This window comes from Anomaloglossus baeobatrachus, chromosome 4 (assembly GCF_048569485.1).
Source record: "Anomaloglossus baeobatrachus isolate aAnoBae1 chromosome 4, aAnoBae1.hap1, whole genome shotgun sequence".
Lineage (NCBI taxonomy): Eukaryota > Metazoa > Chordata > Amphibia > Anura > Aromobatidae > Anomaloglossus > Anomaloglossus baeobatrachus.
In genome coordinates, this window is record NC_134356.1 from 608,013,853 (window position 1) to 608,039,223 (window position 25,371).

A 25,371-nucleotide genomic window follows, 5' to 3' on the forward strand; every position below is an offset into this window, starting at 1 on the left:
GGTAAATAATGGGGATGAGGCAAGAGCTCCAATTCAGGTGTTTGACTCACTTGTTAGGAGAATGCCCGAGAGCATACTGGTTCACTGCTGGTAAATCTCAGGTTATCCGGTGCAAGATCCAGGTGGTTACCGATGTCAGTGTAAGGCTATGTGCGCACTGGGAAATGGAATTTTCTTGAGAAAATTCCGCATGCTCTCAAAGATTACCGCACCTGCGGTAAAAAACCGCGGGAAACCGCACCCGAAAACCGCATGCGGTTTGCCGCGGTTTGCTGCGGTTTTACCGCGGTATTATTCGCGGTGTTGCCGCGGTTTTGCCGTGTGCGGGTTGGGATGTGCTTTATTGCATTCAATGCAATAAAGCACATTGAAAAAAAAAAAAAAGAAAAAAAAAAGTCATTTAATTCTGAGATAGTAGATAGACAGAAGAATAGATAGAGGGATAGATAGATAGACAGACAGATAGAGGGATAGATAGATGACAGATCGCTGCATTTCCCACGGTCGGCAGTGAGTTCACATTACCGGCCGTGGGAAATGACCGGTAATTACCTCTGCTGTCTGCTGCTTTCATTCAGCGCTGTGTCTGTGACAGTCGCGGCTGGATGTAAGCAGCGCAGGACCTGTGGATTACGCCGGAGTGGTGGATTACGCCGGAGCTTTGGTGCGGGAGGGGTTAATAAAATGGTGAACGAGGCTTGTTTGTTTTATTTAAAATAAAGGATTTTTCGGTGTCTGTGTTTTTTTCACTTTACTTACGGGTTGATCATGTCAGCTGTCACATAGACGCTGCCATGATCAAGCCTGGAATTAATGGCGGTGGTCCCCCACCATCATTAACCCCTTGTATTACCTTGCTGCCACTGCTACACGGTGGCAAGAAGAGCCGAGGACACGCCGGTGCTGCCGCATAATGCATGCGACAGTGCCGGGGCAGCTGCGGCTGATATTCTCGGCTGCGGGAGGGGGAGTGAGGCGGGGGACATTAACCCTGCCCCTCTCCCTCCCCAGCCTCAGAATACCGGGCCGCCGCTGTGTGCTTACCTCGGCTGGACGGTGAATATGCAGCGGAGCCCACGTTCTTTGTTTTCTATATTTCCGTTTTCTTTTTATGTGTGTTCTATGTGTCTGTGTCTATGTGTTCTATGTCTGTGATGTGTTCTATGTGTGTTCTATGTGTGTTCTATGTGTGTTCTATGTGTCTGTGTCTGTGTTCTATGTCTGTGATCTCTGTGTGTTTACTCTCTGCTCCGCTTCCTCTTCCTGTAATGACATCACTTCCCTGCAAACCGCAGACAGGTGATGTACATTACCGGAGGTAAACCGCGAAATACCGCAGGGAATAACGCAGGAAAACGCAGTGAACCGCACAGAATTTACTGCCTGCGTTATTCCCTGCGGGATTTCATGATTAACATTGGAGTCAATGGAGTGAAATCCCGCAGCGATGTGCGGAAAAGAAGTGACATGTGTGGCGCCCCTGACCTGGTCAGGCACCACTGAGTACTGCACCCATGCTGGGGACAGTACTATACAGGTAATCCAGAAGGCTGACCGAGGTGTGACTACACAGGCGCATAGTGATCAGGTCTCACACATGTACCTTTGAGAGGACCCCTGGGGATCCCAGGAGGGGGCAAAGCCTTCACCTCCACTGGAATAGTGGAGGGGGCCAAAAGCCTCCATCTCCACTCAAGGGGTGTGGTAAGAGAGCCTGGTTGCTAGGTGGCGTAGGCAAGAACAGGAGAGGAGGAGCAGTGAGCCGGTTCAGTGCAGAGTCCAGGGAGCTCCGAGGGGAGCTGACCCCTACCCCTGGGGCTGTTGCAGTCTGACAGCGCCCGCGCAGTGGCTACCGACGGGGGAGAACGGTCACCTAGGAGTGCTACCCGAAACCCATCTCCAGCTAAAGAGAGAGCACGGCGTGGGAAGTAAGGAGACTGCTAGGGAGTACCAGGCCCAAACGGGCGGCAGATCCCGGAGCGGGGATAGATCCACCTTTCCTTGCTAAACCTGCCGGTGTGGGGCCCTCAAAGCCCACACCACAACACCACAAAAGCCGCAGCCACGTAGCCACAGTTAGGGCCCATAGTTCACAGGAGGCAAGCAGCTGGAGTGATCTGGTCCAGGCGACAAGCAAACGGCAAACGAAGGGGAGAGAGGCTTCAGCAACTTCCCTGGGTGACCCCCATAGGGACTAAAAGTCGGGGTTACCCCAAACCACTAAGGGCTAAGGAAGGCGAGTCGGTAGTCACCATCATAAGTCAGCCTGAAGGATACCTGGTTCCAGCCTGGTTCATCCCAGCTACGCCCGGGTTACTCACCCTGCCATCAACTGTGAGTAAAACCCCTGAAAGACATCCTGCTTGTGTGGAGTTATTCTGCGCCTTGTGGTTCTACACACCTACACAGGGCCCTGGGGCTTGCCTCACTCTCAGGAGGCTACTACACCCTACTGCACCCACCATCAGCCCCAGGCATCCCTTGATCTGCAGTGGCGGTCCCCACTGACCGCAATTCTGAGAGTGGCGTCACGACAAATAGAAGATTTCCTACCTGTGACAGGATCCAGCCGAGTGGAGTCCCTGAAGGTAATGCACCGACACAACACCTGTGGGGCTTCACATCTGGCGTCACGAACAGGATAAGGACTAGACCTGTCCAGACAGGTGACCATGTGCCTGGGCGGTCCGCTTGGAAAATTGGAAGCGCCGCCATATTGCCACCATGAAAAGCGCGCTGAAAAACAACAGCAGCCCGCGCTGGGAGACGTTACCGCCCACGAAGAGGTGTGGCTACCCAGAGATCCCCTGCAGAGTTCTGACCTCGCTTGTGAAGAGAGCGGAAGCGTCCAGAGACGGCGGAACGGAAAAGAAGCCAGCAGCTTGTTGTTAGAGAAAATGGCGTCTGAATGCAGAGACCCAGAGCCAGGCTCCGCTGCCTGGTGGTGTCGGGAGCTTGCCGAGTTCTGCGATCAACTGGAGGCCAGGGTCGGAAGGCTGATCAGAGAGGGACGTGCGGAGTTCCTGGGAATGACCGCGGCGGTTCAGGCCTATGAAGAGAGAGCCGCGCGCCGAGTGCCAGACCGGGCGGTGACGACTCAGACCCCGATGCTGCCACCGATGGGTGAGTCCAGTGATGCCCCTGCCAGCGCGAGTGCCCCGACCCCTGCTGCCACGTCCGCGGTCCCTGAAGAGGCGTCCGGCGCGGCGACGCTGAAGCAGGCTGCAGCCACGCCAGGTGCAGCCCGCCAAGCTCAGGCTGCCGCAGCGATGCCCTGCTCGGCCCACCAAGACCCGGTCCCTGCAGCAACGCCCAGTCCGGCCCGCAGAGAACCGGCTGCCACCGCGACCCTCATCCGCGCCGCAGGTGTGACGCTGACCCAGGCCGCCGCCATGCTAGGCCCGGCCCGCCGAGACCCTACCGCAGCCGCAACGCTCGTCCGCGCCGCAAGTGAGGTGCTGAACCAGGCCGCAGCCCCGTCAGGTGCGGCCCGCCAAGCCCAGATCGCTGCAGCGACGCCCAGCCCAGCCTGCAAAGACCCCATCGCAGCTGCGACGCCGATCCAAGCCGCGACAGCGACGCCGATCCAGGCCGCCGCAGCGATGCCCTGCCCGGCCCGCCAAGATAAGATTGTATCACCATTTACCCCGGCCTGCAAGGCCAGAGCAGACACCGCTCCCCAGTCCAAGGAGGTCTCTGCTAGGAAGTCCCTGGTAGGTGAAGACCCCGCATACTGGCAGCTGAAGGCTGACCTGGAGGCCAAGTTCCCACAGGAGATGGTGGACCGGTACATGCTACCTCCGCATACCCCCAAGAGGATTCCGGCAACCCCTGCAGCAACCACGCCAAAGAGTCCCCCGCCTGGGCCTGCTGATGAAAGTCCATCCCCAGCACTGCCACCAAAGGAGTGCTCAGAAGAACTAAGGGGGAGGGGAGGCCAGGAAGCTGAGGAGCTGACTCAGGAGCCACCAGCAGTGGATCCATACCCAGAGCCGGAGATGTTGCCATACTCCCGCTGGGATGAGGAAGACCTAACACCGTCTGCTGAAGAAGATCTGCCCAAAAGCCTCACCTGGGAGCTTGTAAGCTGTACCTCGCAGAATCCAGCCCGCAAGACACGGCGCCGTAACAGAACCCAGTCTTTCCCTGCACCGCAGTCCCCAGAGCAAAGAGATGAAATAACGGCCAGAGACCTAGAGGAGAAACGGTTCCTGAGAAGAGCCAAAGCCCAGGTCAGAGGACCCCTTTGTCGAGGAGTAGTGGAAGATTTTAGCCTAAAATCAGGATACGGCTTCATCGTAGCACCTGGTATGAAAGAAGGCATTTTTGTCAACAGAAGAGACGTGAGAGCTCATTTGCCCAGAGGACATCCTGGAAGAAACCTAAGAATGGGAGACACAGTGCAGTTTACCATGCATCAAGGAGAAAGAGGCTGGTATGCGCTAGATGTAACACCATGTCCTAAAGAAAGAGAAACAGACACAGAGGAAGAAAGAAAAGACAGAGATAGAGAAAGAACAGACAAAGAGCCCACTGATGAGACCACTACAGACGAAGAAAGAGATCAAGAAACCAACAGGTGCCGCAGCCCTACAGGCCCAAGCCCTGGTATGGAGGAGTAGAGAAAAGTAAAGTAAGAAGAGAAGTTACTGTTTGACCAGTTTGAAGTTTTGCAACGTTTTCAAGTTTAAGCAATGTGCCCACATAAACTAATGTGAGAAATGAACCTTAAGGCTATGAACTGGCTATAGCCACAAACTCTCGCAGTGTAAATAGTTACACCAGAGGGCACCACCACCACCAGAGTCAGCCTGTTTAGGGGCTTGGCTCGTCTGCAACCAGGGAGCACGTCCGTATATAGGGCCTTGGCTTACCTGCAACCAGAGAGCATGCCTGTTTATGGGGCCTGGCTCTCCACCACAAAGAGGGTACCTGGTCAGCACCAACTGTGGAGGCCGCCTCTACATCCTGCCAGAAGAGGCTGAAGGCGCGGCTCCACCAGGCCAGGTATGCCCTGAAGACCACCAGACCATGAAAGCCGCCTCTACATCCTGCCAGAAGTGGCTGAAGGCGCGGCCAACGTGAGAGGGTTTTGGGTGGGTTAACGGACTTGTGGGTGGAGGGTGGTGATGTATGGTACCTGGTGGTTTTAAAAATGTTTTACATGTTTTAATGTTTTATGCATTTTAAAATGTTGTCTTGCAGCCCGAGGACGTGCTGGTGATAACTAAGGGGGAATGTGGCGCCCCTGACCTGGTCAGGCACCACTGAGTACTGCACCCATGCTGGGGACAGTACTATACAGGTAATCCAGAAGGCTGACCGAGGTGTGACTACACAGGCGCATAGTGATCAGGTCTCACACATGTACCTTTGAGAGGACCCCTGGGGATCCCAGGAGGGGGCAAAGCCTTCACCTCCACTGGAATAGTGGAGGGGGCCAAAAGCCTCCATCTCCACTCAAGGGGTGTGGTAAGAGAGCCTGGTTGCTAGGTGGCGTAGGCAAGAACAGGAGAGGAGGAGCAGTGAGCCGGTTCAGTGCAGAGTCCAGGGAGCTCCGAGGGGAGCTGACCCCTACCCCTGGGGCTGTTGCAGTCTGACAGCGCCCGCGCAGTGGCTACCGACGGGGGAGAACGGTCACCTAGGAGTGCTACCCGAAACCCATCTCCAGCTAAAGAGAGAGCACGGCGTGGGAAGTAAGGAGACTGCTAGGGAGTACCAGGCCCAAACGGGCGGCAGATCCCGGAGCGGGGATAGATCCACCTTTCCTTGCTAAACCTGCCGGTGTGGGGCCCTCAAAGCCCACACCACAACACCACAAAAGCCGCAGCCACGTAGCCACAGTTAGGGCCCATAGTTCACAGGAGGCAAGCAGCTGGAGTGATCTGGTCCAGGCGACAAGCAAACGGCAAACGAAGGGGAGAGAGGCTTCAGCAACTTCCCTGGGTGACCCCCATAGGGACTAAAAGTCGGGGTTACCCCAAACCACTAAGGGCTAAGGAAGGCGAGTCGGTAGTCACCATCATAAGTCAGCCTGAAGGATACCTGGTTCCAGCCTGGTTCATCCCAGCTACGCCCGGGTTACTCACCCTGCCATCAACTATGAGTAAAACCCCTGAAAGACATCCTGCTTGTGTGGAGTTATTCTGCGCCTTGTGGTTCTACACACCTACACAGGGCCCTGGGGCTTGCCTCACTCTCAGGAGGCTACTACACCCTACTGCACCCACCATCAGCCCCAGGCATCCCTTGATCTGCAGTGGCGGTCCCCACTGACCGCAATTCTGAGAGTGGCGTCACGACAAATAGAAGATTTCCTACCTGTGACAGGATCCAGCCGAGTGGAGTCCCTGAAGGTAATGCACCGACACAACACCTGTGGGGCTTCACACATGCACTTGTTTTTGCTGCGGGATTCCCGCAGCAAAACATGCAGCTGTCAAATTCCGCCCAGTGCGCACAGGATTTTTTTTCTCCATAGGATTTGCTGGTGATTCACTGCAGAGATGTTATGAACATTTTCTGCAGCGAAACATGCAGCAAATCCGCGGAAAATCCGCGGCAAAATCCGGTAAGTGCGCACATAGCCTAAATGTCCTGTTTATCCTCGCTATCCAGCAATCCGCAGAAGGAACCTGGGCTGAGCTCCTCCTCACAAGCCCCAGGCCCCGCAACAGAAAGATAAGATATGTGAAGTCCCACCAGCATTGGTGCCTTCCTGCACCCAGTCTGGTTTCATGGGACGTCCCTCCAGGAAGGCTCACTATGTGTCATGGCTACCTCCTCTTATACCCCATGTGGCACCCGCCCCCCAGTAGTTGTCCTGGTGAGTGGGAAGTCCCATACTACTGGATGGCTAACTCTCCCTGTCTACCCCAGTCCACTCCCCCTGTGGGGAAGGCACCTAGCTGCATGTGAAACGTTCCTAGTGTGAGCACCGGCAAACCACCTGTCACTTACCCCAGATAGATAACTCAGTTGCAGTACCCTGTGGCGACCAGAGCCTCAGGGGAGCCACATTAATGTGACTCCAAAATACTGAGATTTTGCTGTTTTGATTTTTTTTTCCAGTTTCAGCATTCATTTTATGGAAGAAATACTTTCATATTTTATTAGTTCTAACAATTATGCATATGGCAATACTAATTCTGTTTTCATTATTTATGTATCGGAAAAGTGTGGTGAATGATTTATATACATAACTACTGATCCAAACCTTGGACACACCTATTTATGCAATGGTTTTCCTAGTCTTACTGGAATCTGGACATTGTAGATTCAGACTGAAGGCAGCAAAATCACAAAAGAAGACAAGCAAACAAGGTGTAAAGAAACTGGTGTGAAAAAGACAAGAGTATGTTCTAAATGTTAGATTCTTCTATGTACTTTTACTCTAACAGCTTAAAACAACCATAACATTCTCTCAAGCAGCTTCATAAGAACGGTTTCCACCACTCTTGAAGGAGTTCTCAGAGATGTTTATCGCTTGTTGGCTGCTTTGCCTTCACTCTGCGTCCAACTCATCTCAATTTGGTTGGGTTCAAGTGATTATGGAGTCCATGTCATCTGACGCAGTACTACATTCCTCTCCTTCTTGGTCACATGGGCCTTATTTCCGAACCCTGGCGCTCAATGCTTCTGACAAAATTATATGTCAAATGTTTTTCTAACTAATTGGTATCCTTGAAGGGAACCAAATTGTGGGCAGCATGTATCAGCCATTGTCTGTATAGTCTCAGCCAGGTATGTTTGACTCTGAAACTCTGCAACGTTTCAGAGAAAAACACACAGGGTCCGAGCGCACTATACACTAATCATACATGTGGGTTTCCGGTGGCTTTACCACTCCAGTTGGCAGTGACTGACAAGTCTCTGCTTATACCTGGGCAGGGAGAAGCCGCTGGGGGCCCACCTATAGGACTAGTGTACAGTGTGGCTCGGTGCCCAGTATGTTTTTCTCTGAAACGTTGCAGCGTTTCAGAGTCAAACATAGCTGGCTGGGATAATACAGCCAGTGGATGATATATTTTGCTCATGGATTGGGCAGCATTTATCAGCTGACAGGTTCCCTTTAACAATAATATGACGTATACAATAAGTAAAAGCTACACCCCACCCTGTGCACGGCACTGTACAAAATGATTTTGGAGCGGTCTCCTAGCAGTTAATTTGTAACATCCTATATTCCCTCTTCTGCTTCACAGGATTTTGTGGTTGGACTGTCTATTCTACTACGGGGAAGTGTCCATGAAAAATTAAAGTGGGCTTTTAACCTGTACGATATAAATAAAGATGGATACATTACCAAGGAGGTAAGTCCGAGAACTTATGGATAATGGGCAGTGAAAAGCACTACCAACTCTCTACAAATTGATCATGATTTTATGGGGTTCTAGGCCGGAAATCTCTATATACCGGGGATGCCAATCTACTAGAAAAGATTGACTTTAAGGGCTCACGTACAGGAGAGCTGCCGTGGATTTTCCATCTGGATGTTTTGGGGAAAATTGAGCAGCAAAATTCAATAGCAGCTAAGTAAATGAAATGCCAGCAAATTCCATATACACTGTAGGTATTCTGACCTACAATACAATTTTTGATCTCTAAAAGGCCTTGTGCATATGCTGCGTTTTTGATGCGTTTTTTGAGTGCAGTTTTTGCTGCAGTTTTCTGCATGTCTATCCTTATGCAAGGAAAGTTAATGAGAATTCTGAAGTGCTGTGTACACGTTGCTTTTTTTTCCTTGCAGTTTTGGGTGCAGGAAAACAAAAAAAGCAGCACGTCAGTTGTTTTCTTGCGTTTTGTAACCCTTCCAGTCATTGATCTCACTAAAAAAAAACGCGTGGCATAAAAGCATACCAAAAAATGCATGCGTTTTTTGGTGTGTTTTTCAGCCACAAGGTGCAGATTTTGGTGCAGAAAATTTCTGCACCAAAAAACCAGTGTGCGTACATACACTAAAATATAACTTTCTGATGTAAATTGGAAATGGATTTAATGTGGCTTTTCTTCCTTTGACTTCAATTGGAACACCAAAATATAAGATAAAGCTGCTAAACACATATGGGTTTTGCAGCCAAAATGTAAATAAAGCCACAGTATTTCCTTTCTCGCTTGGTGATTTGGGGGCTTCCTTACCTAAGCCCATGTTTTATTCTTTCCAACCTGCCTTCCTGTGATGACAACTGCTCACATATGACTGCTGCAGCCAGTAACAGGCTGCAGGGGTCACTTGGGATGTGGTGTTGTCACAGGAGGTCAAGGTCAACAGGATCAGGCAGGAGAACCACAGAAGCACCAAGGGATTAAGGGTATGTGCGCACGTTGCTTTTTACCTGCTTTTTACCTGCTTTTTTGCTGCTTTTTCTTCTGCGCTGTTTAATGCCAAAATGGATGTGTTCTTCTATTCAAGCAAAGTCTATGGGAATTTGGGTTTCTTGTTCACACTATGTTGTTCAAAATGCTGCCTTTTTGTGGCAGAACTTTGGTCAAAAACTCAGCTTTTCAAAGAAGCAACATGTCAATTGTTTTTGCCATTTGGGTTTTGCACTGCAAAGCTGAGTTTTTGACCAAAGTTCTGCCACAAAAAGGCTGCATTTTGAACAACATAGTGTGAACAAGAAACCCAAATTCCCATAGACTTTGCTTGAATAGAAGAACACATCCATTTTGGCATTAAACAGCGCAGAAGAAAAAGCAGCAAAAAAGCAGGTAAATAGCAGGTAAAAAGCAACGTGCGCACATACCCTTAAGCACAGACCTGTTTTTTTTTTGTTTTTTTATTTATGTATTTACATTTTGCCAGAAAATTCCATCAAAACATGGCAAATTTTGAGCAGTTTTGCTGCCACAGATTATATGCTGATTTGCTTTTTCGCAGCACATCCACTATATGTGAATATACCATACAGCTGGATCAGGAATCTGTTCTTTCTGTTGTTAAGGGGGGCATAATTTTACTGTGATGCAATCCAAGTTATGCATCTACACCTTAAATCCGTCTGCATCCAAATCATCTGAGTCATTTGTCATTAGCATGCTATCTCATTCATCCAGAGACCGGTGATGTACACAGATCTAGGTTGAACATATGACTGGTTTAATTACGGAAGTTCACATACATTTAAAGAAGTCAGTTGGCTAGGAGCCAAGAATACATAACAGGTCTTCTATTGGGTAAACTGCAAAAAGAGTTTATTCTGCGATATATGTATATTGTATACGTGTTTCCTCATTTATATGGAGTTAAGTCAGCATGATTCACTTATCACATGAAAGTCCCAGAATGTCTGGTGAGTCTTATGATGTCTGCTGAATATAGGTGTAGTACATATTTCAAGCGCCATCTTACATCTTGTTTTTGGATATCTTCATATAATTCTTAAAGGGAACCAAACATCAGGATTTTCGTGTATAAGGTGCAGCCAGTGCAGTACTGGCACTATCAGGCACCGTGTGTACATACCATTAGTGGGCAGCTCGGGTGTTTAGGCTGTGAAATTCAACTTTATAAAGTTTGAAAATTCATGCACTTTTTGATTGACGTGTGCACCTCGCTGCTAATGCCCGGGCGGGTTATGCACGTGTATCCCCGCCCTTCCCCCCGCCTGTTCCTCCCTCCCTCTGGCCGTATGTAAATTTCTAATCTTCAGTTACACGGCGTCGGATTTAGCGCCTGCGCATAGCGCTTATCTCCGGCGCCGTGTTTCTGATTCTGAAGCCCACAGTATTATGGTGCATGAGAGGGCGGCGCATGCGCCCTCGCTTCTTCAGATCTGTTGTGCGCGCTCCCGCGGTCACAATCACAACAGGACTGGAAAACAGCTGATCTTACGGATTAGCTGCAGCAGACGATATCGTAGCAGACGTCTGCAGCAGCTAATCAGGGTAAGATCAGCTGTTCTCCAGTCCTGTTGTGACCGCGTGCGCTCCCGCAGTCACGACAGATCTGAAGAAGCGAGGGCGCATGCGCCGCCCTCTCATGCACCGCCCTCTCATGCACCATAATACTGTGGGCTTCAGAAACATGGCGCCGCAGATGAGCGCTATGCGCAGGCGCTAACTCCGACGCCGTGTAACTGAAGATTAGAAATTTACATACGACCAGTGAGAGGGAGGAACAGGCATCGGGGGGGTGGGGGGGCGGGGATACACGTGCATAACCCGCCCGGACATTAGCAGTGAGGTGCACACGTCAATCAAAAAGTGCATGAATTTTCAAACTTTATAAAGTTGAATTTCACAGCCTAAACACCCGAGCTGCCCACTAATGGTATGTACACACGGTGCCCGATAGTGCCAGTACTGCACTGGCTGCACCTTATATAGGAAAATGCTGATGTTTGGTTCCCTTTAATACTCATAACAGTTCATAACCATGTCCATAACACTGTAACTGGGGTGGACTCATGGCACCTACATATGTATTTCAATTGAAGAAATGACAATTGACATATTTATAAACAGGATGTTTGATGACAATACAAAGTAAACGATAAAGGATTTTTGGAGGTATCCAAAGTGTGTGAAAACTTGTATCAATGCTACTACTGTATTTTAAAGGGAATGTGTCATCAGAAAATTACTTTTGATTGCTTATATCAGGTTTTTTGTTAACTGTACATTTTTTTTATTTTACATATTACTATATGTACAAAAAAAAAAAAAAAAAAGAAACCTTGCAATATTTTAACTGGCCACTAGGCCTATAACAAACTCCTACTTCCTGTTCTGTACAGATGACTTTTCAGCAGTATCATTATCATCACACACAGGATTTTTAATGACTTACAAAACCTCTTTATGCATTAGATAATCGGCCATATTAAAATAGCTCGCATATATTTTTAACAGCGATGAGCTTCAGTCGTGGCTCTTAATCATTTAAATACCGCTGTCAATCACTAATAATGGCATTTAAATGGAACGTGTGCCAATACCCGTGTTTTCTGGCTCCCGTTGGCGTCCTGTATTGCTACTGCCAATGGGTTAGTATGGGTTAGTATGGTAGCAGGAGCTTGCTGTTTGCCCCCATCGCAACCTTCTTGGTAAACAAATGCTGAGCCTTAAAGAAGACAAAGCTTTCCACTATATCCTGCAATGAAATACACAACTAATGAATACTATATCATACTGTATAAAGGTGGATCATCTAATGATAATTGATGGGTGTAAAAATAGGGAATGGTGTTGTAGCTGTGGCGCCCCTGCGGCCCTCATCCGGGGTGCAGTATTCATCTCGGATACAGAGGAGGTCATCACCGGGAAAACCCACTACAATCCACGAAAACACACAGTTAGTTCTCCTCTCACCGGGACTGGGCTAGGGTAGGGTCATTTGGACGGTCATCACAAGGTAGGGGACCTCCTACAACTAGTTTAGCTACCTGTGGGGTGGAGCTACACACGGGGAGTAAGGCGACACACACGCACAGCCATTCAGTCAGTAGTCAGACAGTGACAGACACGGAACAAGTGAGACGTGGGAGAACACAGTTGCTGAGGGGAGAGCTATGCCATAGCTCCCTCAGGACCAAGCGCAGATTACAAGGTGCGGAGCTCTAGGCTGGTGGGCAGAGGGTTCCAAGTCTTCTGGCCCACACAAAGCTCCCGGGGCACAGCAGCACATAGAGCCAGGAGTCATGACAACAGAGCGGCACCAGTAATGGACTCGCGCTGCCTGCTATACGGGACAGGAACGGGGTCCTTTCAGGAACTCGGGTCCCTGCATGGCTTCAGGCCGCAGGGACTCGCACAACCCAGCACAGGGAGGAAGGACTCACAGGAAGAAACATCGGTTCCAACCTCTGAACTATCCGGGATTGGCTGGAGCCCATCACAGTGGAGTTCGGCAGTCCAAAGGCGGTTATATCTCAGTGAGTAAAGAACTTAAACTGCAAGCGCTGTGTCATCCAATCCTTCCCGTGCCCCTCACTCCTTTTTTTTGAGTGGACTACTACTACTCCCAACCTCCCTGTGGGCCCGAGCTCTGCCTGTGGAGAGCTATACAAACCTAGCTGCACTACCACCGGCCCTCAGAGGAAACCCCTTGCAGCGGCGGCTCCCATATTATAGCCGCACACCACAGGTGGCATCACGAAGAACTACTATTCTTCATTTATTGACACCGCCAGGGTCACGGAACCGGGCCTAGCCGCTGTGACATTCCAACCCCCAGCACTGGCCTGGTGACGAGTAACCCCTCGGACCCCGTGGGCGTGTCATAGCAATTACTAGAATATGGATTAGTAACGCTATGTATATATCATTCCCTGTATCTTAGACAATGCAGAAATCATATAGAAAAAAAATACTCCTTGAAAAAGCTACTAAGTGAAACGTACATCAAAGATCCAGGCGGTCCAGGATCCTCGTGTTGTCCCTTTAATCTGTATGTCCTCTTACTAAACATTTAACACATGCCTGACATATAATGTGCTGCAAAAAAAAATTGCTATATGATTTCTGCATTGTCTAAGATACAGGGAATGATATATATCGAGAGTGACTAATCCATATACTAGTAATTGCTACAACACCATTATCTATTATTACATCCTCACCCCCTCCGTACTGCTTATGTTTTTTATTTGCACTTTAATATTGCTCACCACATCTTGCATTATATCATATTTATTCTTCTGCCATGAATATGTATTTATCTCTAAAAAAAAACAAAAAACACAACCTTTTTAATGATGTATCTAATTAAAAGTGTATTTTATATTGTCCTTCGTTTGAGTAATTTCCTCTGTCTGTTCAACTATATACTGCAGTGTTGTATCGCAGTATATACCACATGTGATCGGATGGTCACAGATTCAAGTCCCCTAAGGGAAATAAAAAAAAAAATAATTAAAAAACAATTTTTTTTTATCATTACTCCTCCCTAAAAAATGCAATTTAAACATATCAAAACCTTATATAGTTTTATTGATGCCACTTTTAAATATATTAGCTTGTCAAGCCCTCATCTCATCTCCATAGATGGAAAAACAAAAATGTCATGGAAAATAGCGACACGAAACACAAAAAAAAATTATTGCAAAAATGTTTTTCTCCACTTCATTAAAATAAAAATGCTTACAGTTTTGGTATCGCTGTAGAATCATGATTCAGAGTAACTTTTACCACAAAAAATACACCATAAAAACGCTAGACAAGCAGTGTGGGGGAAGGGGCAGTGCAGCAGAGGTGACAGTGCTATGACAAGAGGGTATAATGTGACACAGAAACTCAGCTGTGTTGATCCTCCCCCCATGCTGACTACCAAGACCTTATCTAAAAGGTATTATTCATCTGTGCCCTACTCCCAGCAGTTTCTACTCATGCAGGAGGTTAAACCAGGAGATCAGGCAGTTATTATACGTCTCACACACTAAAGCCTGCAACACACTTCCGTGCTGCCGGTACGTGTTTGGTACGTTTTTACACGTACTGGCGGCATGAGCACACGTGCACCAATGTTACCACATGGTAACAGGCACACACACGTAAAGCCACACGGAACGTGTGTCCGTGTGGATTGTACGTGTGTGTTTTTTTCACACGGCTGACATGTCCGCGTTTCTCTAGCATCACGTAGACACGGACCCGCTAAAGTCAATGGGTCCGTGCCTGCATGTTCGTGACACGTAGCATGTACGTGTGCTATCCATACCGTCCGTATAACGTGTATTGCTTAGCATGACTAGGGGGTGGATCCACATCCTTTTCTCACTTGTTGGTTTAAAATCTAGCATATGGCACCATAAACCAAATCTCCTTGAAATCAATCAGAGTAGATACATAGTACACTCATTTGAAAGAGACATCTTTGTGTCTGTCTATCGAGCTATTCTAACCCTTTTAAATGAGTTTAAACAAAGGTTACCAATTAGTGATTATGGCAGCTGATAGTCGAATTAGACACATCAGAATCTCATGATTAGGCATTTTTAACGTCATTTTCCATCAAAAACGGATCAAGACAAACGGACTGAACACGGACATGACACGTACGTATCTCATGCATACACAGACATTCAACACGCATGCACGGCGAGCATACGCCATTACATGGATGTCACACATACCGGCGAAACGGACATAAAAAACGGACACGGAAAACGGAACGCGAGACACGCACGTGTTTTTTGCGGAAGTGTGTTGCAGGCCTAAGAAACCTTTCCTGAGCAATGGTGGGGGCGTGTTATTCTTTCCCTTGCTGTCTTTGTATGATTGGGCAACATCATAAAGTAGGAAGACGTACACGTCCCCAGTGAAAACTGTTAGCTCCTGCTTTGACTAAATGGAAATGAACTCATTAGGTGCCCAAAACTGTGACTGATAAATTCTAATATCTCTGCAACAAAGAAGCAAAGAAGAAAAGAAAGAAATAGTTCCACATTTGTATGATGTGTTCAGTTCAACATAAAATGTTTGGTGAATGGATTTCTTTAAATACTAATGTACATTTCAGTATGGTTTGAGTCAGTCTGCTGCTTATAATATCCATATACTCAACAGGAAGTAGGAGTTTATTATAAGCCTAGTGGCTAGTGTGAAAACTGCAAAAATTTTTTTATATATACAGCAGTTTTAATTTTAGATATTGATATGAAAAATTAAAAACATTATGACACAAGGTTAAAAATACTTTGTCAGCAGGGTTTTGCTATGTTATCTGAAGGCAGCATGTTGTAAGAGTTAAAACAGAGATTACAGCCAGGCCTCTCTTATTACAAAGTGTGTTTTTGTTTACCTGCAATGTTAGCTTAAGCTTCCTAGCCTTATCATTAGTCGGACCCAGCAGCGCGTGAGCTCATGTACAACTCCCTCTGTGAGTAGCAGCTTCTGTCTATAGAAATGTGCACTGAAAGCCTGGTGTGGGCATGAGCAGCTGTATGGGCTCTGCTAAAAGTAAAAACTAAAATCCTGGAATCTGTCAGAACGGCTGCACCCTGTAATCTAAGTGACACGTTGTTGGAATCAGGGCTTCTTTTCCTATATCATGCTGGTCTCAGATAAGGTAGCAAAAACCTCTTGTTTGATTCCCTATAAATAAGAGTATGGATGTTTTAAGGCAAACTATTTAATTTTTGTTTAGGAAATGCTGGCAATAATGAAATCCATTTATGACATGATGGGACGCTACACATACCCCATGCTTCGAGATGATGCCCCCATTGAGCATGTGGAGAGATTCTTCCAGGTAATAGAAAAGGGGTATTCTCAAATTGTGTATTGAACGGCTCAGAGCAATGTAGTCTCCTTATTTCTTGGTTGCTTTGGGGGTGGACAATCCCCTTTGAATAACAGTTCTGATCCAAGAGCTTCATCCTGTCAGTGCATATTAAAGTGTGCCAGTGTTTTTCTAAGTCTACACTGTTATCACTATATTTACATATAAAGATGACAGTGCATTTGAACAAGTACACAGCTCAGTACAGTGAGAGCCATCATTAGGAAAATTCCAGGATTAGCCAGGATTAGGAATTCTTTGGAATATACCTATGAAGGGTGCCAGGGGTGGATGATTTTACAGGACTGATAACAGCTTAGAACCTGAGGGGGAAGGTGAGGGAGGTGAGTAGATAAAGGCTTTATAGAAATCAAAGTGCTGGAGAAAGCTGACTGGGATGTTAGGAGTTGACTCCTCTCCTGAAATGAAACTACTGTGTATGCTCAGCCAGATTCTGGTGGCTGAGTTCCTTGAAAACAAGCTATACACTATGTAAGATAAAAGCTCTCAAAGCAGGAGAATGGCAACAGATAGAAAAAGAAAGTCAATTGTAAACTTGTTGGTTTGAATGCTGTCTAACTAAACCAATTTAATACCACAACAATACTGCTTGAAATTATCATTACATTAGTACATGCTCTTCCTACTTGACACATTATGCTACAGGTCATTCATTTTCATCTGTTTTACAGAAGATGGACCGTAATCATGATGGAGTAGTAACCATTGATGAATTTTTGGAGACTTGTCAAAAGGTAAATTGATTATAAAGAACACATTGCATATTTTAGAATGTATATGTTCTCGTTATTGATAAGGATTTAGCATAGAAAAGCTGCAGATTAGTTTAAGGCAAATCTGACCAGAGTAAACATAGCTTAGTTGTCAGAACCTCCCTTTCCTTTATTAAAGGGAATCTTGTCAGATGATTCATGCTGCCCGACCCACAGAAATAGCCAAGTTTTACTCTGAAAAGAAGCAACATTTCAGAGAAAACATGGGAATCAAGAAGTGAGGTTTGTTAGCCTATGGGTTGAACTCGATGGACTTATGTCTACCTTCAAATGTCAGTCAAACAGAGCCAGGTGGGAAGAAGCCACATAAGTATTTCTCCAAGTCTCCTCATTCCCGGGTTCCTGCTCAAAGTACCATATTTTACGAATTGTAATATGCATTAATTTTCCCCCAAAACTGGGGGTAAAATGGGGTGCGTCTTACAATGCAAATATGGCTTATTGGGGCGGCGGTGTTGGAGCGGGGTCATTAGAGGCAGTGTCGGCGATACTGAGGGTGTCCCTGCAGTGTCACGGCAGCAAGCGTCTGATCTGACTGCGGGCTCCATTGAATTGCCCGCAGTTGATGCGATGAACTTCAAGAAAATTGCTGTGGAGATGGCGTGTGCGCAGATTGACGAGATGGACTTCAAGAAAATGGCCACAGAGGTCTTTCTGTGCATGCGCCGCCTCCACAGCCATTTTCTTGAAGTCCATCGCATCAACTGTGGGCAATTCAATGGAGCCTGCAGTCAGATCAGGTGCCCGCCGCCGCAGCGACATCCCATCCTGTGACCCTCCTGAGTTGCTCCACTGCAGTGACACCCCCGCAGCACGCTGGCAGATCAATGGCGCCCGCCGCTGCGATATTCCTGAGGCTGCAGTATCACCGACCTTCCATCTACTGACCCTCCTGAGACGCAACACCCCGTCGTCTGAGCCCGCAACATCGCTCTGCTTCCTGTGACCTTACTGAGCCGCACCTTCACCGACGCTCCCTCTTAGTAAGCATTAGGATTAAAATGCACTAGGATTATAAAACGGACCCTCCTTTTAACATTAAAAATTATTTTTTCCTGTTTTCCTCCTCTAAATTTGGGGTGCTTATAATCCGGGGTGTCTTATAAACCGAAAAATACAGTATTTTTTAAAACCTTCCTCAATTTTAGAATGAAACATGGTTATGTTTAAGGATGGAGCCAGTTTCTGGTTGATGCCGATAGTAAGCGCAGCATGATTTTATTCCATAATCTATGCGAAGATGGTCTACAAACTGCCTTCAGTTACTTCTATATGGAAACCCACAATGCCATTCATACCACAGATTATTCCACTGCAGATTTGATAACTGCAAATCCACAGTGAGCTTGAGTATCAGCCTCAGCCTACTGTCAGTTCCCCTGTTGTACACATTTTTACCTGCTCCAGCTTTCTCTATGCCCTTTTAACTACGGTATTTGAAAACCAAAACTGAATCCCACCAACACAGTTAACATATCTTTTTATATATCCTAAAATCTTATTTGCTTTAGCAGCTGCTGCTTGACATTGAGTACTATTGCTTAGATGACTTGAAACCAGAATAACCAATTTTGACTGCTATATTCCAACCTATGTTAATAAATATAGGATAATGAAGGGGTAGTAGGTTAAGTGTAGGTTTGACCTCCACAAATTCTGTTTCTTGCTCGTATTTCAAGGGAAATATCATGAAATGTCTTCTTCCTTCTTCAGGATGAAAACATTATGAGATCCATGCAACTGTTTGAAAATGTGATCTAGAAGAATACATTGCATTCCACCCATGCCAGCACTAGAAAGGACAAATCCGACGGAGTATGCCCAAGACTGGATCACACCCACCACTTTTCTTCCTTGTGTCACCAACTATCCATGGATGGTGTAATCTCTCCCAGGGAACAGACAATCCTTCTTACTGCCTGCCTGTTTGCACTGACCCCTTCCTACTCATCACCATAACAAACTCACCTTTCTAAGGACTGTTTTATATTATTACAGAAAAAAAGCACATTTATCTCTGCAAGAGCCAGGATTCTTAAATCAGGGATTTTTACAGAAAGCCACTCTTGCCTGTATTAGATGTGGGAACATATGAACCAACCTACCCCCACCCTCCCCCCCGCCCAACGTCCCCCGCAAAAATTAAAAGAAGCTATATATTTGATGGTTTTAAGTACAAAATAATGAATTGTATGCAGATATCTGCGTTATGTGCTTCCTGAAATTCTGCCAAATTCCCCCACCACCTTACTGCTACGTTTGCAGACAGAAATATGATGGCCTCTTCCTCTGCCGGTTGGAGGCACTGTAACCTACCGGCACTAGAAGGGTTTAGACCAGGTATAGATATCATGTTTTTTATGCTTTTGCCTTCCATTTCTTTTTTTTATTTTTTTTTTATTTTTGGGGGGGGGGGAAACAAACATGGATTTGAGTGCATGTTCTCTACCCGATTCCAATGGCAAATCCTAATAGGACATCCATTATCTGTGTAGTACAAACCATGTTTAAGGGGTTGCCCTCAGGATAGGTCATCAATATAAAAGTAGTGGACAACATCTCTAAGGCTACATGCCCACAATCCGGACTTGTTCTGTAGTGTTAGGCAGCAAGTGTTCTCCACACCGTGCCCACCATCATGGTTTAGGCGGTTGCGGTCTTTCTCGCTCTTCTCCCTGCGGAGAACACTCGCGGCTCCACAGCCATAAAATTGACATGCTGTTGCTCAGGAAGCCGAACCACATGTCAGTTTACGCTGCGGGCAAAACAAGCACAATAGTCATGCGATTTCTAGAAATCCCATCCACTGTGCTTGTACTTTACAACGCAGAGTTTTGGACTCAGCGATAACACACTGCGTCCAAAACGCTGTGAACCCTGATCGTGGGTAAGCAGCCTAATGCCATCCTGAAGCATCTGAAATCCGGTGGTCTAGTAAAGAACATGCACTCACGTTCATTCTACTGTTTTCAATAACTTTATTTTTCTTGAATAGTTTTTTTTGTACCTCTTGGTGCATACACAACATGAAATGTAGCATCAACGAATAATGACCTGAGGGTCACCATCATCCTCCTCTCAAGCAAAAGCACAATTCTTGACAAAGGCATGGGACATCCTGAGAGAGAGGAAGGTACAATGGAGCCTGCTTCAGATATCACAAGCATGAAGATTACTAAAAGCCTTTTTTAAGTTTGTTCTTATGATATTGTTTTTGTCCCTCAACAAATACCCTGCGTTTTACTTTCTAAAAAAGCTTTACTTCATTATTTACGCCTAAATAAAATTGCCCCATAAAGAGCTATTCCCAAAATTGCAAGTTGACCCCTACCAATTGCTGATTTGCTGTGGTATGACATTTGAGCTTTGGATCCTAACAATGGAAGTCTGGAGAACCCAGACATGAAAAAGAATGGATCATGCTCATCCTACGCTCCATACTTTGCCTATTGATTTGCCAGAGAAAGACTAATAACCCAATTGGCAATGAATGGAGTAGAAGCTGAGCGTGCACACCTCTTCTCCTTTTCTGATAGGGCTCTCTAGAGCCCGTTCTGGTGATACCAGGTCCTTATTTGCGGGATCGTATAATCTCTAGAGTCCGAGCTCCAATTTGTGAGATTTCATGGACCCCAGAATTTAGTAAGTTATTCTATATTCTATGACTAAGGAATAACTGCAGAAAATAACACTTAAAATCTCAGATTTGGTTTTCATACTTCCATAATACTCGCATGGACTGTACATCATCTATGTAGTGTACACAGAGGACTAGTTGGCTCTTTTCAGGCGCTGGTTGACCCTAACACTTTTTTCTGGGAGAGGAAGTCATAGTGCCTCATTACATATTCATGACCTTAGTATATTTTACATTTGCTTGATAACATTGGCATTGCAGCACCCATGGGCCACAATTTGGGGCAGGTTCTCACCAATCATTTATATGGTAAAGACTCCAATCTGGAATGGGCACCCTCATCGAGTGACCACCTCTAAAGGTTCATTGTTCATATAGTCATGTTATTTAGGAACAATGGTTTAGCCACCAATAAGACCCAATATATAAGAGATAAGCCTCACGCTTCTTATGCTTCACACATTAGAATACAGTCAGCCAAATCCACCAATAGATAAGCCTCTGCCAGAGTAATTTGGCAGCAACATGATCCTTTTTGAGTTCCCACCCCTAAAATTGGTTCTACCAAATATTAGTCCGTATATAACTATTTCTCTGCGTTGTTTAGTTACAATGACGTCATGGTTATTCTATATCCGTCCTCTTCCATTACTCCTTTTTTATCGTTCTTCCTAGGAATCTGTGTAATGTATAGGAATCTTCTCTATCATCCCAGATAGGGCAGGAACCTTAACGTTTCACACCATTTTTCTCATGGTTTATGTTCTCCTGACAGGCTCCAGGAACCTTCCTTTCCCCTGGGATTACTGAAAATTTGCACTAGACCAGAGAGGCATGTATAAGAATGAATGCATGTTAAAATGGGAGTCTTCTCTTGTATATGCACTCACCTCACTACTACACGATGTGTCTGTGTATGGCAGCACCTAGTGGCTAATCACTGATTATTTTAATAAAATAAATGGAAAATATGCCTCTGGCTTATGTTTGTTTCTGTGTCAGATGTTATGAAAAACCAGTTGTATCCAACCAGGGCTGTTAATTGAAGATAAGAACAGTCAGCAATGGCTGCTTTACTCCAGCAAAGTACAACGGTCAGCTAGAAACTGTGGCTGAGAGCTGAAGGGTAAAACACGTAACTGCCAGTCGGAGCAGTGCAGATACACCAGTGGGTAGACAGCAGGACTGAAGTTGGACTTCCCTGATGAGTAACAGTGGGAGGTCCAGTAGGCTGATGGCATGTACTAGATTCAGAACCAAGCCTATATAAGAAACATGCGACTAGTAATTAGACCATGTGAGAGGGAGACTTATAAAGACAAAACAGCTGTATAACATGGATGACGCACACATCGCAATGCTCGGACTGGCCGACAACTCTCTTGACCTGAGTGTGAGAGCTGCAGAGAAATAGGTGAAGCTATACGCTCGAGTCAGGAGAGTCTGAGCATTGCAATGTGATCATCCATGTTATACGACCATGACTCGCCCACCCCAGGGCTATGGGACACCCGATGCCGGGCCGGACTAGTCCGGGGGACGTCAGTGGTAGCTGGGCCCGACTCCGTACCCTGGTGGGGTCAATTAATATGGCTGGTGACTTGGGGGTGATTAAAGTTTGTATTATTCGTGATGCCACCTGTGGTTTGCGGCTATTAAGCCGCCGCTGCTGTATGGGGCCTCCGGGGCTGGTGGAATGGCAGCTTGGATGGTCCTGCTCCCCACAGGTGGAGCGGTACCCCGGGGCACAGTTGGTGCTTGTAAGTGTCTATGCAGTGATGGAAGTCTATGCAGATGAAATAACAGAGGCAACACCAAGGGTGTAGTTTCAAGTTGTTTACTCACAGTTCCTGGTAGGTGCACACTGGTGCCTCTAGACTGCTGAGACCCACTGTCAGGGACCTCCGCCGATCCTGGGTAGATCTGGGGGTAAAAGCCGGTACACCCCTCTATGTGTTTCTTTCTTCAGCTGTCTAATTAAGCCTAGCCCTTGTTGGCTGAACCTGGCTCGGCCTCCACTACAGCCTCCGGGCCAGGGGCTTGCCTGTCGGTAGTTTACCCCCTTTCTAGAGGTTCTGCTGTGGGCTGTGGCCCGGGGAGCTTGCAGCTTTCCCTGGGCCTCGGTTTTTACTTTTGGAGATGACTTTTTCTCCTCCAGTTTCTAGGGACCGTCCCCTGTGTGCAGCTTGATCCCTCTACCGAATCTTCTTATTGTGGAACAGGCCACGAGCCTGAAAGCTATCTGTGGCCCTGGAATCCCTTCTTTTCTCTACTTGGTGTCACCTGGACCCTCTGAGTCCCAGGGTCTTCACCAGGAAGCGTCACTTTCTTCTCTTACTCCTGACTGACTAGAGTACTACTCTTCTCTCTCTTCTGCCTCCCGCAGAACTCATTCCTTCTCCTTCACTTCCACTTCGTCCCTTTCTCTAGCTTCAACTCCTTCTCACTACTCCTCCTCCTCTGCTCCTCCTGGCAGACTCCTTCTCCTCTGCCTCCCGCAGACTTACTACTAAACTTAACCTTCCTTTCTACTCTACACTCGGCTGGCTCCTCCGACCCACCCAGTTGCTAAGCTACCACCCTATGGGAGCAGGGATGGGTCTTACGGCCCCTCCCAGCATGCAGCATGGGAGGGTTGCTGCCACTGTCCCTGGTCCCTGTGTGTACCTAACAATGGGTGTAGTGTAAATTTGCATGTGGACCGGCGTTCACTCCTTTCCTTACCCAGGATGGGACATCACACCTCTGGCTGGGGTGCAATGTTCCTGTGGCGACGGAAGCCTAAGGAGCGCCACACTCCCCCACAGCGAATCCCAGCATGTCCTCGGGCTGAAAAACAAGAACAGTGGAAAGAAACTGCAAAAATACATTTTTATGTGCATATGCAACAGTAAAACTTTATAACTTTTCTTCCCTTTATGGGAGGTGCAGATTCTTGAACGTTCCTAAACATAAAATAATAAACTTTAGAGTTTTTGGTGCCTTCTCACCAGAATTCTGGTAGGGGGCACAACAGGTGCAACTATGTACATTTTTGGCTACAACAAGTCCTGTAGCCTGGCAGTCTGTTCAACTTTTTAAACTAGACAGGGCAAAATACCAGCCACTAAGTCCAGTGGCCTGGTAAAACAGGACACATAACACATAATAAACAGGGGACCACTTTCCAGTCTAGTGGTCTGGTACATAACGAGGGGGTGACATCTTTGAAAAGCACATGAGGGCAGACATTAGGATGGGTGACGTCTTCAAAAAGAACATGGGACAGTACAAAAAAGGGAAAATCTTCAGAATGACGGGGGACAGACAGGGTCTATGTACAGTTCAGCATCTTCTTTACGTTTCTATTTGCGGGGGTAGATGCGGGGATCCCACTCCGGCATTGCTCCAGGCAACAGATAGGCCGAGGAGATCATGGTTTGGGTCTCCTGGGTGTTGGTGGCCAGCCTGCTGCGGGGCGCTGCAGCCTGGGTTGGAGTGGGACTGCTTGCTGAGGCGGTACTGCACGCTGGCATGGTGCAGCGCCACTCTGGCTCTTCTGGGGCTGCCTCCTCCCGCAAGATATGGACACTCAGGGCATACCAGCCACGGCTCCCCATCAGCCTGGTGTATTCCACCATGTCGCTGGGCTGGACGTCGCGCCCTGGGTGGCCCTTGGTCAGGTGCTCCTCGATGTCGCGGCGGGAGACGAAGACATACTTGCCCAGGCCGGGCTCCCGGATAAAGCCCTTCCTGTCTAAAATCGATGACCTGGCCCCTTCTGACTGGGCCCTGGGATCCTTTGCGGGCCTGCCGGATTTTTGCTTTTGAGGCCAGGTTGGACGCCTCCACGGCTCTCCGCTTCTCCTCCCGGAGCTCCCGCTCTTGCTGGAACCGCTCTATCTGACGTGCACAGGCGATCTCAGTGGCAAGTGGGGTCTCGACAGGGCGCAGGGGACGGGCCAGTCCCAGGTCACGGACCGGGGCGGCATCCCAATTTACCCCCGGTGAGCACGCGCCCAGCAGGTCGATAGGAGGGCTCGGCACGGGGCCTACCAGGTCATTGGGGTCCTCGGGGATCAGGGAGCCGTCTGCACTGCCGGGGGCTGCACTGGCCTCGGTGCGGTCTGCAGACGCCTTCTGCAAGCCTGCAGGAGGGCTGGGCGGTGGCGCTCCATAGTGCCCTGGGTCTGGACGGACAGGGGCGGCGTATCGCTTACCCTGGTGTACTACGACGGCCTGCTCTCGATGGCCCACCACCTCGGGTGCCGCCCGCTCCTCCTCGGCATGCGCCCCTCCAGCTTCACGCTCGATCCGCTTCTCCTCCTCCGCTCTGACTCCACTCAGCCTCCGGGTGTGCAGCTCCACTTCCTCGCGGAGCAGGTCCAGCAGGGGATCCATCTGTCGGCTCCCTGGGGTGCTCAGCTGCAGCTGCTCGGCCATGCTTCCTGCCTGGTTCCCACTTTCTGCTGCTCTGCTCGGGTGCTCAACCACACCACTCGACTGCACCCTTTTTCCTGAAGGCGGGGCCGGGGGCTGCACCAGCGCCTGGCGCCAGACTGGCGCCCAGCCCATCACAGCCGGCACCGCTCCGCTTACGATCAGATACATTTTCTTTATCTGCTGGTCTGGCATTTAGACTCCGTTCTGCCAGCCAGCCAGCTTTTCTAGGCGCCATGTCTTCTTCTTCCGCTCTCCATAGCGGGCACCGCTTCGCGCTCTTTTGCAAGACCAAGGGG

At 47.7% G+C, this 25,371-nt stretch overlaps 1 protein-coding gene across 4 annotated transcripts in view; it reads left to right on the forward strand.

The window, feature by feature from the left end:
* The window catches only part of KCNIP3 (potassium voltage-gated channel interacting protein 3), a 248,401-nt gene extending 226,777 nt beyond the window's left edge, over window positions 1–21,624 (forward strand). For all 4 annotated transcript variants that reach the window (XM_075346186.1, XM_075346187.1, XM_075346190.1 and 1 more), the window contains 4 exons: window positions 8,205–8,312; window positions 16,088–16,192; window positions 16,915–16,977; window positions 18,730–21,624. In XM_075346186.1, the coding sequence (XP_075202301.1) occupies window positions 8,205–8,312; window positions 16,088–16,192; window positions 16,915–16,977; window positions 18,730–18,777 (324 nt within the window). In that variant the 3' untranslated portion in view covers window positions 18,778–21,624. The remainder of the gene's footprint in view (window positions 1–8,204; window positions 8,313–16,087; window positions 16,193–16,914; window positions 16,978–18,729) is intronic.
* Window positions 21,625–25,371: the final 3,747 nt, after the last annotated feature.